The 14080-nt window shown below is 48.7% G+C and overlaps 5 protein-coding genes across 6 annotated transcripts; 2 read left to right on the top strand and 3 right to left on the bottom strand.

Annotated features, from left to right (window-relative positions):
• The first annotated feature begins 70 nt into the window (after positions 1–70).
• Positions 71–3189, top strand: BDCG_07866. 2 transcript variants are annotated; one of them, XM_045423645.1, is made up of 5 exons: positions 71–456; positions 517–1232; positions 1393–1461; positions 1567–2277; positions 2435–3189. In XM_045423645.1, the coding sequence occupies exons 2-5, from the start codon at positions 1191–1193 to the stop codon at positions 2852–2854; spliced, it is 1242 nt and encodes a 413-aa protein (XP_045282339.1). In that variant the 5' UTR covers positions 71–456; positions 517–1190; the 3' UTR covers positions 2855–3189. The 2 variants fall into 2 exon arrangements, with proteins under 2 accessions (XP_045282339.1, XP_045282340.1); XM_045423644.1 differs by having other exon boundaries at positions 2426–3189.
• On the bottom strand, positions 2144–6832 carry BDCG_07865 (ribosome-releasing factor 2, mitochondrial). The gene has a single exon (XM_045423643.1). The coding sequence runs from the start codon at positions 6653–6655 to the stop codon at positions 3926–3928; it is 2730 nt and encodes a 909-aa protein (XP_045272530.1). The 5' UTR covers positions 6656–6832; the 3' UTR covers positions 2144–3925.
• Positions 6833–6858: 26 nt separating this feature from the next.
• Positions 6859–13562, top strand: BDCG_07864 (vacuolar protein sorting-associated protein vps17). Its single transcript, XM_045423642.1, has 5 exons — positions 6859–7637; positions 7701–8154; positions 8208–10716; positions 10773–13415; positions 13485–13562. Exons 1-3 carry the CDS (start codon positions 7212–7214, stop codon positions 9071–9073), a joined length of 1746 nt encoding a protein of 581 aa, XP_045272529.1. The 5' UTR covers positions 6859–7211; the 3' UTR covers positions 9074–10716; positions 10773–13415; positions 13485–13562.
• BDCG_07863 (uncharacterized protein) lies at positions 9387–11199 on the bottom strand (the record flags this gene model as incomplete). The annotated part of the gene is made up of 3 exons (XM_045423641.1): positions 9387–9767; positions 9918–10001; positions 10455–11199. 3 exons carry the CDS (start codon positions 11197–11199, stop codon positions 9415–9417), a joined length of 1182 nt encoding a protein of 393 aa, XP_045272528.1. The 3' UTR covers positions 9387–9414.
• BDCG_07862 (uncharacterized protein) lies at positions 11936–13369 on the bottom strand. Its single transcript, XM_045423640.1, has one exon. It carries the CDS (start codon positions 13044–13046, stop codon positions 12450–12452), a length of 597 nt encoding a protein of 198 aa, XP_045272527.1. The 5' UTR covers positions 13047–13369; the 3' UTR covers positions 11936–12449.
• Positions 13563–14080: the final 518 nt, after the last annotated feature.

Raw genomic sequence — 14080 nt, 5'->3', positions numbered from 1 at the left:
ATAAATATCTGCCGGTGCTGGGACTAGCCGCCCCTACGCCTGGTGGGGGAACCAATCAGAGCTGAAGGAGCTTAACCACACACAACTTATAACCACCTCACACCTTCACACCAGCCCCATTACACACTCGTTTCTCGCTCTTTGGATTCACCTGTGTAATTTATCGTGTCCATACCTCCTTGCCGTTTGTTTAACATATTTCAGGGGCGAAGAAAAATCGAGGGCCGTGAACTTTGGTCTAGAGCTGCCACCCCCTTCAGATCAACCACGTAGACCCTACACCCACTAGCCTCCCTGGCGCACTCAGACAAGATAGATAGACCTCAGGACAGAGAGCGACAGAGGCGCGGCAATTGAAGCCATCTGGGACTGCGACAAGGGAAGTGGAGGGCGAAGTTGAGGATCTGGGAAAGCAGCTACGGAGAAAACCCTGTTTTGTTACAGAGTACTTAATAAGTTAGTTCTCTATAAGTTAAAGTTATGGGAAGCTGCGAAAGTTAATTAACTAGGGAGTAGTTAAACCTTATATCAACGACGACCAACGCACGGCAGCTACTGGAATAAAAAAAACCGAAAAAGAGAGTGAAGGACAAGAATACAAGCCAAGTCGCACTTTTTGTTTGAACACTGACTGGAATTTGAAAACGGAACATCAAAAGAAAAGACGTTGAGGAGAACCTGACAGGACAGCGAAATTTATCCACTGTCAGATTTTCTTTTCTTTCTTTTATCTTCTCTCGGACAACTTCCCCACCCACCACAATCCCCGTCCCCCACTACCGCTTCCGCTTGCGCCTCCGCCTCCGCCTCCGCTTCCGTTTCCCGCGATACCACTTTCCATCATTTCCGGTTTCCGGCTCCCTGGGCTTCGACTTGCCGCAGCCTCCCGCCCTCCCCCCTAAACTTAGCCCTCCGTGCTTGTGCCCAAAACATCCGCTAGCGGTTTGTGTGTGTAGGATTGGACGGGAGGGTGAGGAAGATTATATTATATCTATAACGTGTTGTTGAGAGAAGTTGTCTAGAGGGATAAGTCTGCCTCTGGGGCAGAGGGATATCTGTTTGTTGGGGTTGGGCTGGGGTCCTTTTTATCATAAACGTGAGACGAAAGTGTGTGAGAGAGAGACGGAGTGAGATAGTGCGTGTGTGCGTGTGTGCGTATGTGAGGAAGGGAAAGAGAAGAAGAAGAGAAGATGTCGAAGATTTGGGAGGTGGATCCGGAGACGAGGGGTAAGGTATGCTGTTTTTTTATTTGTTCTGCAGTGTTATCCGCTTTATCATTTTTTTTCTTGCTTGGGGCAGTAGCACTATGTGGCATACAACTTGAACCAAAGCATTGATTCGCTGACATTGCAGGAACGGTGAATTGTGCCGCGCGGCTCGAGTTGAATATAGCTCCTACTCATTCAGAAAACCAAGGGCAATGATCGATGTTGTGATTGCGGCGCGCCGTCGCCTCAATGGGTATGCTTTTTTTCCTTTCCATGTTCATTTCATTTCCGATTTATATACGTGCCTTGCTACAAAATATCCATTCTAACACATTTACCCCGTTCCGCAACACTGCAGGCCTCCCCAAAATTCGGCACTTTCATCTGCCTAAACTGCGCCGGCACTCACCGCGGCCTGGGCGTGCACATCTCCTTCGTCCGCAGCATAACAATGGACGCCTTCAAGCTCGGTGAGACCCAGCGCATGGAACTCGGCGGCAATGAGGCCTGGAAGCTCTTCTTCGACGAACATGCGGCCAACGTCGCGGAGGGGCGTACCTTTGAGGACTCGACTATCAAAGAACGCTATGATGGGGATGTCGGAGATGAGTGGAAGGCAAGGTTGACGGCGAAGGTTGAGGGTAGGGAGTATGTGCCTGGCGAGGAGAAGAAGATGCAGACGTCGAGAGCGAGTACGCCATCTGTGTCTGTTTCAAGTAGTGGGAAGGGTAAAGCACCCGGTGGATCTATATCCCCTGAAGCGCTGGGTGCGGGAAAGAAAGAGCGCAATGAGGCATATTTTGCATCCCTGGGGGGAGAAAATGCGAATAGACCGGAGAATGTGGCGCCGTCGCAGGGTGGGAGGTTTACGGGGTTCGGGGGCGGGATGCCGCCCCCTTCTGCCTCTACGCGGAACGAGCAAGATGGTAATGGCGTGATTCCGGGGTTAAATGATTTTCAGAATGATCCCGTTGCGGCGCTCACAAAGGGGTTGGGTTGGTTTGCGACTACGGTGGGGAAGGGGGCAAAGACTGTTAATGACTCGTATTTGCAACCCGCTGCGAAGACGGTGTGTATTCTCATTATATTTTATATTGCTCGTTTCTTGAATACACCTTCCGTCCCCTTATCTGCTTGAATACTGCGACGCTCCCTCCCCTCCCCTTCCCTTAACTTAATTAAAGAAAATCCATTCAAAAAATTGCTAACAAATTAAGACGAAACAGCTCGCCGAAACCGACCTAGCCGCACAAGCCCGTCTCGCCGCCGCAGAGGTGTCACGAAATGTAGCAACTGGTACACGCGGCGCCGCTGACGCCCTCACCCGCTTTGTCGAAGGGCCACCATCATCAGGATCGGCGTCAGGTGGGTCCGGATCTGCCTTTGGATCCCAAAGACGAACATTGGAGCCTGAGAGAAAGGACTTTTGGGATGATTTTGCAGCGTTAGGTGAGGAGAGGAGGAGGTCTGGAGCTATTGGGACAACTGCGATGCGAGGGGGAGGGGGAGTGGGAGGGAGTGGTGGGGGAGGAGCTCCTTCTGGCGGTGGTACTGGTGCTGGAGCTGGAGCTGGCACTGGCAGCTGTGGGACGGGCACAACGGGGAAGGATGATGGGGGTGGGGGTGGTTGGGATGATAATTGGTAGATTTCTTTGTGCTCTTTTCTTTTTCTTTCTTGTTCGAAGTTAGAATTAATGGGCTGAATCGGATTTCTCTCCCCTGCGTCTTTTTTTTCCTTCTGTTTTTACTTCTGTCTAGATGATAGTGGATTTGGGTCTCTTCTTCCTGGTCTTCTTTATTATTGTGCCTTGATTAAACTGTCCCTCATCCCTACACTTCTTGGTATGAGGTGTTAAGATATCCGAGTATACTTGCATATAAAACATAATGTTCTTAGTCTTGTCGAGGGTATGAGACTATCTGACGATATCCCCAATAAATATTCGGCGAAGGTTTTCTTAATCCCTTCAAAATCCTTCCCCATAAGTCCTCTGAACGCGTTCCCCGCAATGCCCCTATTAGGGTAGGAGGCTTGCGGCACGCACCACACTAGGCGCTTCATATAGTCCCAAGATTATGCACGGCAAGGAAGACAGACTAAGAGTCTAGTGGACGGCCGCGGGATATCGAGACACTGCGACTAATTAAGTGTCTGGTAAGAACTCCCCCTTCAGCCCGTGCAGCGGATTCTGGAACATAAGTGGGCCTGTAGATTTCTGAGGATGGTTTGACCGAAGCTTGTTTCTCTCGGATACGTTTGATGGCATTATGCGGCCGTCTAGGCAATTGAAGCTATCCCGACTATGCAGTTGCAAGAGGTCCGGGTTCAAAGATGGCGAATATGGTATTGGTATTGAGATTGTTCGCTCGTTTGTTGATATTCAGTCTTTGATGGTAAGTAGCGAGCGCTCTGGAGGAATTCAAAATTTAATCTGATTCTAAACGCTCAAACTAGATATCCTATGTAGAGAACGAGAACTTGTCATTTGTTCTATACGAGATCGTGAAGTCTGAGAAAGAATGCTCCTTCGACATATTCTGCTGCAAATGAATGGGTGATAACTCACCTTTTCGATTCATCTTCCGGTCCATTGAGGGCAATGCTAGGGAAAAATGCAGAATATACATAGCACAACAAGCCAACCGTTCAAACGAAAGAATAGGAGGAAAGAAGAAAGAAAAGAGAAGAGAAGAAAGACATATTTTACAAAACTCTTTTACATCCTCCCCAAACCTGTCAAAACCGCCCTCTCCCTCTGGCTCCCCATTTTCTCAAACCTATCGACGCTCATAACAAACGTTCCCCTCCCGCCAGTTAAACTCCGTAAATGCTTCAGATACCCTACCATCTCCTTCAGTGGCACCTTAGCGGTTATAGTCCGCATTGGATTCAAGTTGTTGTTACTAGCAGCTGTCGATGTCGATCCATATTGGTCGGGGGGTACGTAGATTTTGGAAACATCGATTGGGAGTAGATCGTCATTACTTGATGCTGGTGGTGAAGAAGACGCCTCGACGTCATCGTCGAGAGATAGAATGTGCCCACCTCGAGCCGATGATATGTCGTGTACGACTACGCCCATGTTCGTTTCTGGGACACTGATGGTTACATGCATGACCGGCTCCATGAGGACCGCTGTTGATGCCACCTCCTTCAGGGCAGACTGAGTGGCGAGGCGTGCGGCGGCGGATAAAGCAGATGGTGTAGTCTCATTTCCGAACAAATCGGTGTTTAGATCGAATGTGACCGTCACGTGTGTATTGTGGAGGGGGAATGAGTTTTTGGGGCCGCGGGATAGCGCGGCAAGGCAGCCGTTGTATAGGGATGTTTTGATCGCGGCGAGATCAAGGTGGCTGGGAAGGATGTCTTCCGATACTTTCGGCTTTTTGTAGCTATGATGGTTGGAGATAAGACCCGGGGCGAGGATTGTGATGCGATTTCCATCGTGCTTTTCATCAAGAAGAAAATTTTCGTGCGCTTTAATGTGTTCTTCACCGAATTCGTCTGGATTGAAGGGTTCAACCACTACTGCACAGCCTGCTTTCCCCTTCCGACCCGCAATTTCTCTATCAAAGACTCTAGTTATTGAGGGCGACGTTTCGGATATGCATTCACGATAACCGATTTCAATTTGACCCATAGTGACTTTGGCCTTGAAGTCATTAACTAGCCTGTCCCTAGCGATCTCAAGATGCAGCTCACCCATCCCGCTCAATAGGGTTTGGCCAGAGTCTTCGTCAATTGTAACGTGGAGGCTAGGGTCTTCTCGTAGCAGCAATGCTAACATTTCATGAAGGTGCTTTTCCTCGCTTAGACTGTGAGGTTCAAGGCTCGCAAAGAACACCGGTGGTGGAACAGCTATCGGACGTAGTTGTAGTTTATTGAGCGGTTCTGGAGGACCGGTCTTGATTCCTGGGTACGAAAGCAGTGTATCGCCAGTCCGTGCATATTTCAGTCCAACTATAACACCGATATGCCCTGCTGGGATTGATTGGACTTCCATCGCCTCCGAAGCGTACATTTTCAGAAGGCGAGGAGCACGTTCTGATAGGTTAAGGTGCGTGTTGAACAGAGATGCGCTTCGGTTGATTGACCCCGAGTAAACTCGAACATAAACCAGGACGCCTCTCTTGGCATCGCTGACTACCTTGAAAGCAAGAGCGCATCCTTCAAGCTTTTCAATGGCTGTTTGGGCCACCGAGTAAGGGGAAACATGCTTCTTCTTCTTCTTTTCTGGGACAAGTTTCTTGTTCTCTTGCAAAATGAGGTCGCCATTTAATAGGCTTTGCAAACCCCCCTTGACTGGGCCAATACTAATTTCTGGATCCGGGCGTTCTTTGGGACTTGGAAGAAGGTTCACTACCTGATCAAGCAGAGGTTGAACGCCGATATTTCGGAAGCTTGCTCCGGCGAACACGGGAATGACTCTTGTCTGTTCTGAGTCGAGGAGGCATCTTCGGAGGCTCTCCAGGATCTCAATTGGCTTGACTGCCAGATGATCCTCGTTATGTTCCAAGAAATTTTCAACCATCACTTCGTCATGTTCGCTCAGAAGTTCAACAAGAGCAACCCGCGCTTTCTTTAACTCACATGCAAACACCTCATCTATTTTCTCTAGCTTAGCCAAGGTTGACACTGCGATTTTCTTGCCATCACCACCTTCCTGCCAGAGGAGACCTTGAAGAGAGATCGCGTCGCCAACGCCCTGGAATCGACCATAGGCAGATTCAAACCATGGGATTTGGCAGACGGCGGGCCAGCTATCTAACTTCGATCCTACTTCCTGGACAGTTCGCCCAAAAGCAGCTCCATCGCGATCAAGTTTATTAATATATACAATACGTGGGATATGGTATGTTGAAGCCTGATTCCAGACCTTCTCTGTCTGTGCTTCGACTCCTGCCACCCCATCTAGAATACAAACTGCACCATCAAGGATCCGGAGAGACCGTAAAACTTCAAAAGTAAAATCTGCGTGTCCGGGAGTGTCGATAAGATTGACGGTATGTGGGGCAGCCGATCTGGGAAGCCCTTTCGCGGTTAACTCTTTAGGCGTTGGGATTGAATGTTGTTCTGATGGTCTAGGAGGCCAATCGAAAGTGATAGCGGCCGATTGAATCGTGATGCCCCGAGCTCTTTCGGCCGGAAGAAAGTCAGTCACCGTGGACCCATCATCGACGTTCCCAATTCTCCTAGTTACACCACTGTAATAGAGCATTCGCTCTGTAGTCGTTGTTTTACCAGCATCGATATGAGCAATGATCCCGATATTCCGAACTCTGTCTAAGTCTGCTGCCCCCTCCGCTGGTTGGCCACTATCAGTTGAATACCGTCGCAGAACTGACTGGCGATATCGAGAGGATACTGCTGGCAATATCCTAGTATCCCGGATACATCTTGAGCAGATCCATCTTGAGGGTAAACCAATTGGAATCATATTTGGCATCAAGAATGACGAATGTAGGTGGCTGCAATGGATGTTAACTCGACATTGGAGTTTAAAAATCAACGTCCCAATGTTATATAACCAATTGAGGCATAGAAATACCCCGTCTGGCTACAAATTGAGGAGCTAACCCAGGAATTGCTCTATTTTGCCTAGAAATAATGAAGATGAGCTCTTGTAGTTATTAATTATTATTGTTCTGCCAGAATTTACCCGCGAAGTTTAAAAGCTGGCGCTAAGGTGGGTTGCAAGCGCCACTAGCGCCATCCGCATCCACTCAACCTCCGACGACACTATGGCTACGATCTCTACCTTCGTGGACATCATCCGCGCACTTTTGAAGCTTGTTTTAGGCTGATGCATCCTGACAATCATCAAATTCTACTACGGAATTGCGGCGATTTGCTATCTCTGAACTCGGGTGTTCTAGGGCAAACATCGCGACTGTCCTGGGTGCCTAGAACTCCACCTGGCCTCACTATTATGAACCCGCAGCCCCCCGTGGTCTGGCAGTGATATTCTCCCTTGAAATATAGTAAAACCAAGTGTGGTCGCCATGGACTATTCGTCCCTTCCACAAGATCCGGAACATCCTGTCGGTTCATCCCCGTGGGGTTCGGCTTCTCCTCGAACCGATCGGATGTTCCCCGCATCTGAAGTTCCTCCATCTCCGTTACCTCCCCAGCAATCACCATATGGCCCAGACGGTGAACGACAGCAGGACGAAGAGTCTACTACGCAGGGTCTATCTGAGCGACTCCAAGATTCCCAGATCGACGACCAAGTCCACGAAGAACATTCCTCCCACCCTCCCTCCAATTATGAACAACCTCCTCAGCAACGAGCACAAGTTTCGGCCAGATATCAAACCGGAGCAAGAAACAAAGCGCGTCCAAATGCTCCCCAGTACAAATTACAGGCTAAGATTACGGGATTGGAGAGAACTGGAAAGAAGGATCCTATCTTGCGATTTGACGTCCACGTATGTCTCATTTTTTCTAGCATCAAAACCTTGCGATTTTGCTAAATTCTATTATTGTGATAGACGAACATACCAAAGTTTCGAACAACGCAATTCCGCGACGTTCGCCGAACCCATTCCGAGTTTATCAAGCTTGCCGATCATTTAATATCCTCGAACCCTGAGGCCATCGTTCCAGCCGTACCTCCTCCGTTAACTCCAGCCGGCGCCGGAACGGATGAAGATGAGATTCGGGTGAAAGCGTCGATGCAGAGATGGTTTAACTATGTTTGTGCAAATGATGCCCTGATGCAAGATGATGAGATGATACTTTTCGTCGAGAGTGATTTCGGGTACAGCCCTGTCGTTCGGATGAAGCAGCCAGCTACTGGGGTTCGGAGAAAGGTTCTCAAACAATTTGCTCCTCCGCCGGACGATACGCCAGAACTGCAAGATGCGCGCCCGGTTGTCAAGTTGTTTTATTTGGGTACCATGGATACAGGCCAGAAGGTCGACCGTGTTGTGAAAGCAAGAAAAAGTAAGCATGCAGGCTCCGCACGATGACAACAACTTTTAACTCTTTGTTTCTAGGTCTAGCACTCGCGGAATCAGACCTCGGCGTAAAAATGGGCCAGATGCACGTCCAAGAAACCCACCCAGGTCTCGCTAATGCGTATCGTAAACTCGGGAAAGTGATTCAAGCTGTAGGCGATTACCACGCTGCACAAGGAACTGCGGAGGCCACCACCTTTGGCGATCCTTTAAACTACCACTCATCTGATGCGTTTATCGTCAAAGAGACGCTGACAAACCGACACATCTTGCTCCGGGAGCTGATCCAAGCCCAACAGTCCGCGCGTAGCAAACGCGCCGCCGCTGACAGATTAAAGGGAAGCACCTCCGTTCGATCCGACAAGGTTGACGAGGCCATCAGCTCCCTCGAAGACGCACAGGCGCACGAAGAATACTTAACCAAGAAAACCCAACGCGTAACCGCCAATCTCCTACAAGAAAAACGCCGCTGGTTCAAGCGTACGACATCTGATATGCTCCTCAGCATCCGTGAATACACCCTCCGGGAAATAGAAGCTGAGCGTCGCACTCTCAGCACTCTTGAGAGCATCCGGCCAGATATCCGTGCAATCGATGCCTCTGGCGGCTTGAGCCGGCTAGGTCGCGAATCGCACCCTGCAGCTCGTCGGGCTAGTCTGGCAGCAAGCCAGGGCCCCAAGGGCGATGCGTGGAGTGGTGTACCGCGCCGCGGTGACAGCTTAAGTCGGAGCATCAGTGGAAGTTTTATCTCTCCAATTCGCGAGTATGAAGGCGAGGCTAATGGAGGCAGGACACGTAACCGCTCCCTTAGCGGGTCTGGAATGATTGGTTTGCCTGAGGAAGAGGATGATGATCGAGTGGATGCCAAAAATGCGGCAAGCCGCTTGGCTACCAGTACATTTTGAGTGTGGCATGATATGTAGATTATGACGAGATATTCTCATTTTACCTCTGTTTCTTTTCTTGCACCTGCCCGCCGCTGCTGAGAGAATACCTTGGCCTTTCTACCTTGTCCCCATTTCCTATTTATTTATACCGGCTCTGTAAGTTGCTTTCTGAACGAAATTCACTTTTGTTTCATAATTTGAATTCGTGGTTCATAATCATACACCCCTTGCACTCCAGTCATACCAAAAAAAAGAAAAAAGAAAAAAGAAAAAAGAAAAAAGAAAAGAAAAGAAAAGAAAAAAGAAAAAAATATAATTATACAAAAAAGAAGCCAACCCCTCACATCTCCCCCCTCTACTCACCATCCCCTTCTCCCCTCCGCCACAACCTCCCCCAACCCCACCGCCTCCAACGTCTCCTCCACCCGCGCCACCCGCGCCCGCGCCTGCCCCTCCACCACGCCCGCAAGCAGACCCTGGTCATCCACGGATCGCAGGGCGCGCGCCATCTGCGCGTCTTCTTGATTTGTGCCACCTATGGGCGTGGCGGAAAGCTGGCCGCGCCTCGCACGGTCCCTCTCGACGTTTACCACCTCTGCGGACAGTCTTGTGACAGACTGCCGCATAGTGACGACTGTTGAGAGGGATTGCGAGGTTGTCTCCCGCAGAGCGAGGTAAGCCTCGCGAAGGGCTTTATTTTGGGCTCGGAGGACTGCGAGGAAATTAAGGATGTTAGTTGTTTTTTCTGCTGTAATTAGGTGGATGGAAGGTGTTTTGGATCAAATGATGAAGGCAATCAGCGTTGCAACGGTTGAGGACGCGTTCGAAACTGCTTTTACAGAGGGACTTGAATTGTACTTACAGCCCACCTCTCGCTCTGGTGCCCTCTTCCTCTCCTCCTCCTCCTGCAGGGCTCTTGCGAGCTTCCTGCCCGCTACTGGGGGCTCTGTCAAGCTCGCTGTCAGCGTCATGGAAGGGGAACGTTTAGTTAATGAGTTTTTGAGTGAGCGTATCGAGATGAAGAAACATAAAGGCAAGGGGTGTCAACCTCCTGATTTCTCCTGAGGAGATGAGAGCCCGCGGGCTCCTACATGGGGAGTTGGGACTTCGTGGGCAATGTGCCATACAGGTAGGTAGTAAGAGAAGCGGAGCGGGGGCTTGGTGCGGTGTATCAACGCGGTACAGAGGAGACGGGTTGTGGCTGAGAAAGAGAAGAAGAAGAAAGGATGGAGGAGGAAGAGGAAGAGGAAGATGTATATGAAGCGAAGTGGAAGCGATACTAAGGTGAGGTCTGACTAATCGGATTCCAAACATGCAAACAAACATTGTGACGGGAATATGGAAAGTGAAGTGAATCTGCTTTCATCACTATGGCAAAGAAATTGAACAAGAGACTTACCTCCAGGTTTCACTTGTCTTGGGGCGTCAGCAACCTTGCCTGTCTTATGATGTGCATAGAGACATTCATCCACACTGTATTTACACTGGCCCTTCTCATTCCACCACCAGCAGGTTAGGTGCTTGACTGAAGGTCTATCTCTTCTTGAGCCAGAAGTACTTTGTCTTGACTCAGATGGCTGCAAACTCTGGAGGGGAGTATTTCGTTGCTGAGCTTGAGCTGCTGATTGAATCTGTGACTGAGTTTGGAACTGAAAATTCTGGTATGGTTGCTGTACTTCAGGCTGTTGTCCTCTGGTGAAAGCTGATGGTCTCATAGGGAGATATTGGTTTCCATTGTTATGCACATGCTGGGTCCCTACTCTTTGTTGAGGAGGCTGCAACATTCGATGTGCTTCTTGCTGGCTCCGTCCCGTTGCATTCGCCATTCCGTACGTGTGCTCATTTGCAGCCCCCTGCACGCCAGAGAAACCAGATCCAGACGCTGTGGTTGAGGTTGGCCAAGGACGAATTGAAGGCTTAGGCATTGAATGGGACTCTGGATTATTAAGAAACGTTGCTCCTACCCGGCTCGTTTGAGCTACAGAACTCCATGTTGTCGTAGGGGGTTGGGTTTCTAGCCCATGGGTTTCTACTGTGTTCTTTGTCAGAGATCGGTACTGTCGAGAATATTCTTCCGGAATTGGCCCAGGACTATCCAATCGGTCAGGCATTCCGGTATAGAGGGACGGATCCCAATCAGCCATTCTGCGACGAACTATCGGGATAAATCGTTATTGTGTCCTTCGAAGCGCAGCAGAACGTTACGGTAGTGTGTTTATTTCTGCTCGAAATCCAAAGGAATTTCCAAAAGTGTTTCCAAACGGGCTTCCAGAAGGCTTTCTTGGAATGAAATTGCGCAGAACGCAAAACGAAATCGGTTTGCAGAATTCCTTGGGACTTCTGTGGTATCTTGATGGAATGTCCTTAATGCTAGGTATTCTGCTGAAACTTGGATTGCTATACAAGTTTGATTGCGTTCTCGGCGTTGCTACGAGAAGGTCTATCTCAAGGTTGAACAGATTGGAATAACAGTTGATTTCAAAAGGAAGTCTTGCGAATAACCTTTTGAAAGGGGGATGCGAACGAACAGCTTGAGCCAGCTCCTGAAGAGCGGTGGTTTTCGCGGTATAGGATAGGATGCTGTTCTGCTGGGAAAGGAAGGAAGAAAGGGCCTAGCTATATGCTAAAACGAATGTTTGATCCAGGCGATGGAATGACTGAATAGTTCAACCTTGTTGACAAAAAGGGCACTCTTTGCTCTGCGGGTTTCCAACAGCCCTAGGGGCTAGGCGATGGATGGCTCTTTGCTATGTCGAGAGGACGATACCCTAGCTGCGTGGACACCAAGAGGCCTTCAGAATACCCGACCTGGTATTAGAGACTGTTTCTTCTGAAGCAATAAGGAGAACAAAGATGTTCTGCAGAGTCCAAGACGGGAGATACAACTGGAAAAGGGGCAAAGCCGTGGAAAGGGATATGATGATGGAAAGGTGATGAAAGACTTGGGTTCAATCAAAGGAATGTCAGAGCAGAAAAGGTGTGATCACTGTTGGAGTCTTTTGAATAATGACAAAAGAAGAAGAAGAAGAAGATTTTTGATCTGAATCTTGTTTTATATTGAGTATTGTGTGGTCCCTAGGTGTTGTTAGAGCCCCTTTAAGAGATCACGTGGATGATCTTGCCCTGCACTGGTTGGGATAGAGAGGGTGATTTTGATGTATTCTATCATGCATCTTCAATTCTCTGTTTGGACAATGAGTGCCTGAAGCACCAAATAACTACAACAATCGGCTCCTTGCATTTCGATGGAACACCCTATTATTACATTATCCGATGAGCCCTCAGCTCAAAAACCCAGAACGAAATATATGGAAGATCATGGGATATGACCCCTTTTCTCCTTACTGCAAAATTGCCGCTCAGATATACATCGAATACCAATGCCCGCTATCATTTACGAGCCACCACTCCAAAAGGGTCTCCCTCCCCCCCCCCCGAATCCCGGCGGCTGCTCCTCAAGATCCGGATCCGTGAAGTATTTCACCACACCATCATTCGGCACCTTATACCAAGACGGTTTCTCTCTCACCCAGTAATACACGGATGACTTATTCAATTCGTCCCATCCATCTTTTTTGGCTCCTGCTTCCCCTTCCCCTTTCCCTTCCATTTCCCCTTCCCCTTCTCTCTTTCCTTCCAGTCCCCACTTCACATCCCAATCATCAATAGAGCCCCCAGTTAACGAAATCCTCTCCGGGTGCTCATTCATCTGGAACACCAAACTCGAGCCACACTTGTCGCAGAACCCGCGGCGGGCGAAGGTGCTAGCTGAGAAATATTTAGGCTGCCGGTCGTTGAGCCAGGTTACGGCCGTTGTGGGGAAGCGGACGTATGTTTGGAACGGGCCGCCCGCGGACTTGCGGCATTCAACGCAAAAGCAGTGCGATAGGCTACTGGGAAGGGCGGTGGAAGTGTAGCGGAGGTAGGAACATGCACAGCCGCCTACGACGACCGGAGCTGGATCTGTGGTTGTTGGTGTGGCTGCGGACATTGTTGCTTTTTCTTTCTTTCTTTCTTTATTTTTTTCTGTTCTTATGACTTGAGGTATTTCAATATGTTAGATTCCTCTCTGATTATAAAAATAGGTAATATGAAATTCGGTTTTCGTGACTTCTTTTTTCCTGTTGTTTTGGAACCGCTCAGCAGTAATTATGTAAACGAAGTTAAACTCGGAAATGGACTACTTATGTGGAGGTGAAACGGAGATTAATATATCATTGAAGGAATTACACATTTCGGCTCCAAGTTTTGCTCAGCGCGGGGTATTTCGTGCACCATGCCCCTGTCATAAGGCGCGCGGGGCGGGAATACGAGGTTGTGGACGGGCAATATCGAATCGTCCAAGTTAGAATACTTTATTGTAAGTGAACCTTATTAAGCTGCTTGGAAATCCCCACGTTTCATAACGCCTAGTTGTGACCGAATCTAGGGCACATATTCTTGACATAGTGGATCCGTTCCCGAGCTTAAAAGGTAATTCTCCTTCTAAGAACAGAATGCCCCACCGGAAAGCCACAGTTGTTGTGTTGTCATATCATATGTTCTTTCGTTGAAAGCTGGCTATTTGGATAGGCCAACAATGGATGTGGACAATTGTAATGAGGACTGGTGCATGCATCTATTCCACTATCTTAGAGCTCCTCCAATCTTCAAGATGACAGTGTGGATATAATTCTAGATGTCAAAATGACAGAAATGAGATGTCTTGAATGATTAGCAGCTTTAAAAACCAAAACATACTATGAAAGAATATTAGTTACTAGACTATGTATATATTTCAGTGCTCATATGTGCACTTGAGTTAATGATTCTAGAGCAAAATGCCAAACCCAATGTCAATAGCTCCTTCTTATGAAATCTGGCTTTGTATAAACAGGCCCAGCTTCTGGAGTCTTTGGTTCCCTGCACATCATGCAGTTTTGAACATGCTGCTGTAATAAGCATGGTGTTTCCTAGGCATCCTATTCAAAATATGCTCCTGTATTCTGCAAGAAGTGTTTTGCAATCTCCAACAATGAGTGCCTA

This window comes from Blastomyces dermatitidis, assembly GCF_000003525.1.
Source record: "Blastomyces dermatitidis ER-3 genomic scaffold supercont1.10, whole genome shotgun sequence".
NCBI lineage: Eukaryota > Fungi > Ascomycota > Eurotiomycetes > Onygenales > Ajellomycetaceae > Blastomyces > Blastomyces dermatitidis.
Note: the sequence above shows the minus strand (reverse complement) of the source record. Positions and strands in the feature narration are given on the sequence as shown.

What these genes read in the sequence shown, in the direction of transcription:
- BDCG_07864 (XM_045423642.1), top strand. Translation starts at nt 7,212, where the DNA reads ATGGACTATTCGTCCCTTCCACAAGATCCGGAACATCCTGTCGGTTCA. An exon ending in TCTTGCGATTTGACGTCCAC is followed by an intron (nt 7,638 to 7,700) that starts GTATGTCTCATT and finishes TTATTGTGATAG; the next exon opens with ACGAACATACCAAAGTTTCG. An exon ending in TGTTGTGAAAGCAAGAAAAA is followed by an intron (nt 8,155 to 8,207) that starts GTAAGCATGCAG and finishes CTTTGTTTCTAG; the next exon opens with GTCTAGCACTCGCGGAATCA.
- BDCG_07862 (XM_045423640.1), bottom strand. Translation starts at nt 13,046, where the DNA reads ATGTCCGCAGCCACACCAACAACCACAGATCCAGCTCCGGTCGTCGTA.
- BDCG_07865 (XM_045423643.1), bottom strand. Translation starts at nt 6,655, where the DNA reads ATGCCAAATATGATTCCAATTGGTTTACCCTCAAGATGGATCTGCTCA.
- BDCG_07866 (XM_045423644.1), top strand. Translation starts at nt 1,191, where the DNA reads ATGTCGAAGATTTGGGAGGTGGATCCGGAGACGAGGGGTAAG. An exon ending in ATCCGGAGACGAGGGGTAAG is followed by an intron (nt 1,233 to 1,392) that starts GTATGCTGTTTT and finishes AGTTGAATATAG; the next exon opens with CTCCTACTCATTCAGAAAAC. An exon ending in TGCAACCCGCTGCGAAGACG is followed by an intron (nt 2,278 to 2,425) that starts GTGTGTATTCTC and finishes TAACAAATTAAG; the next exon opens with ACGAAACAGCTCGCCGAAAC.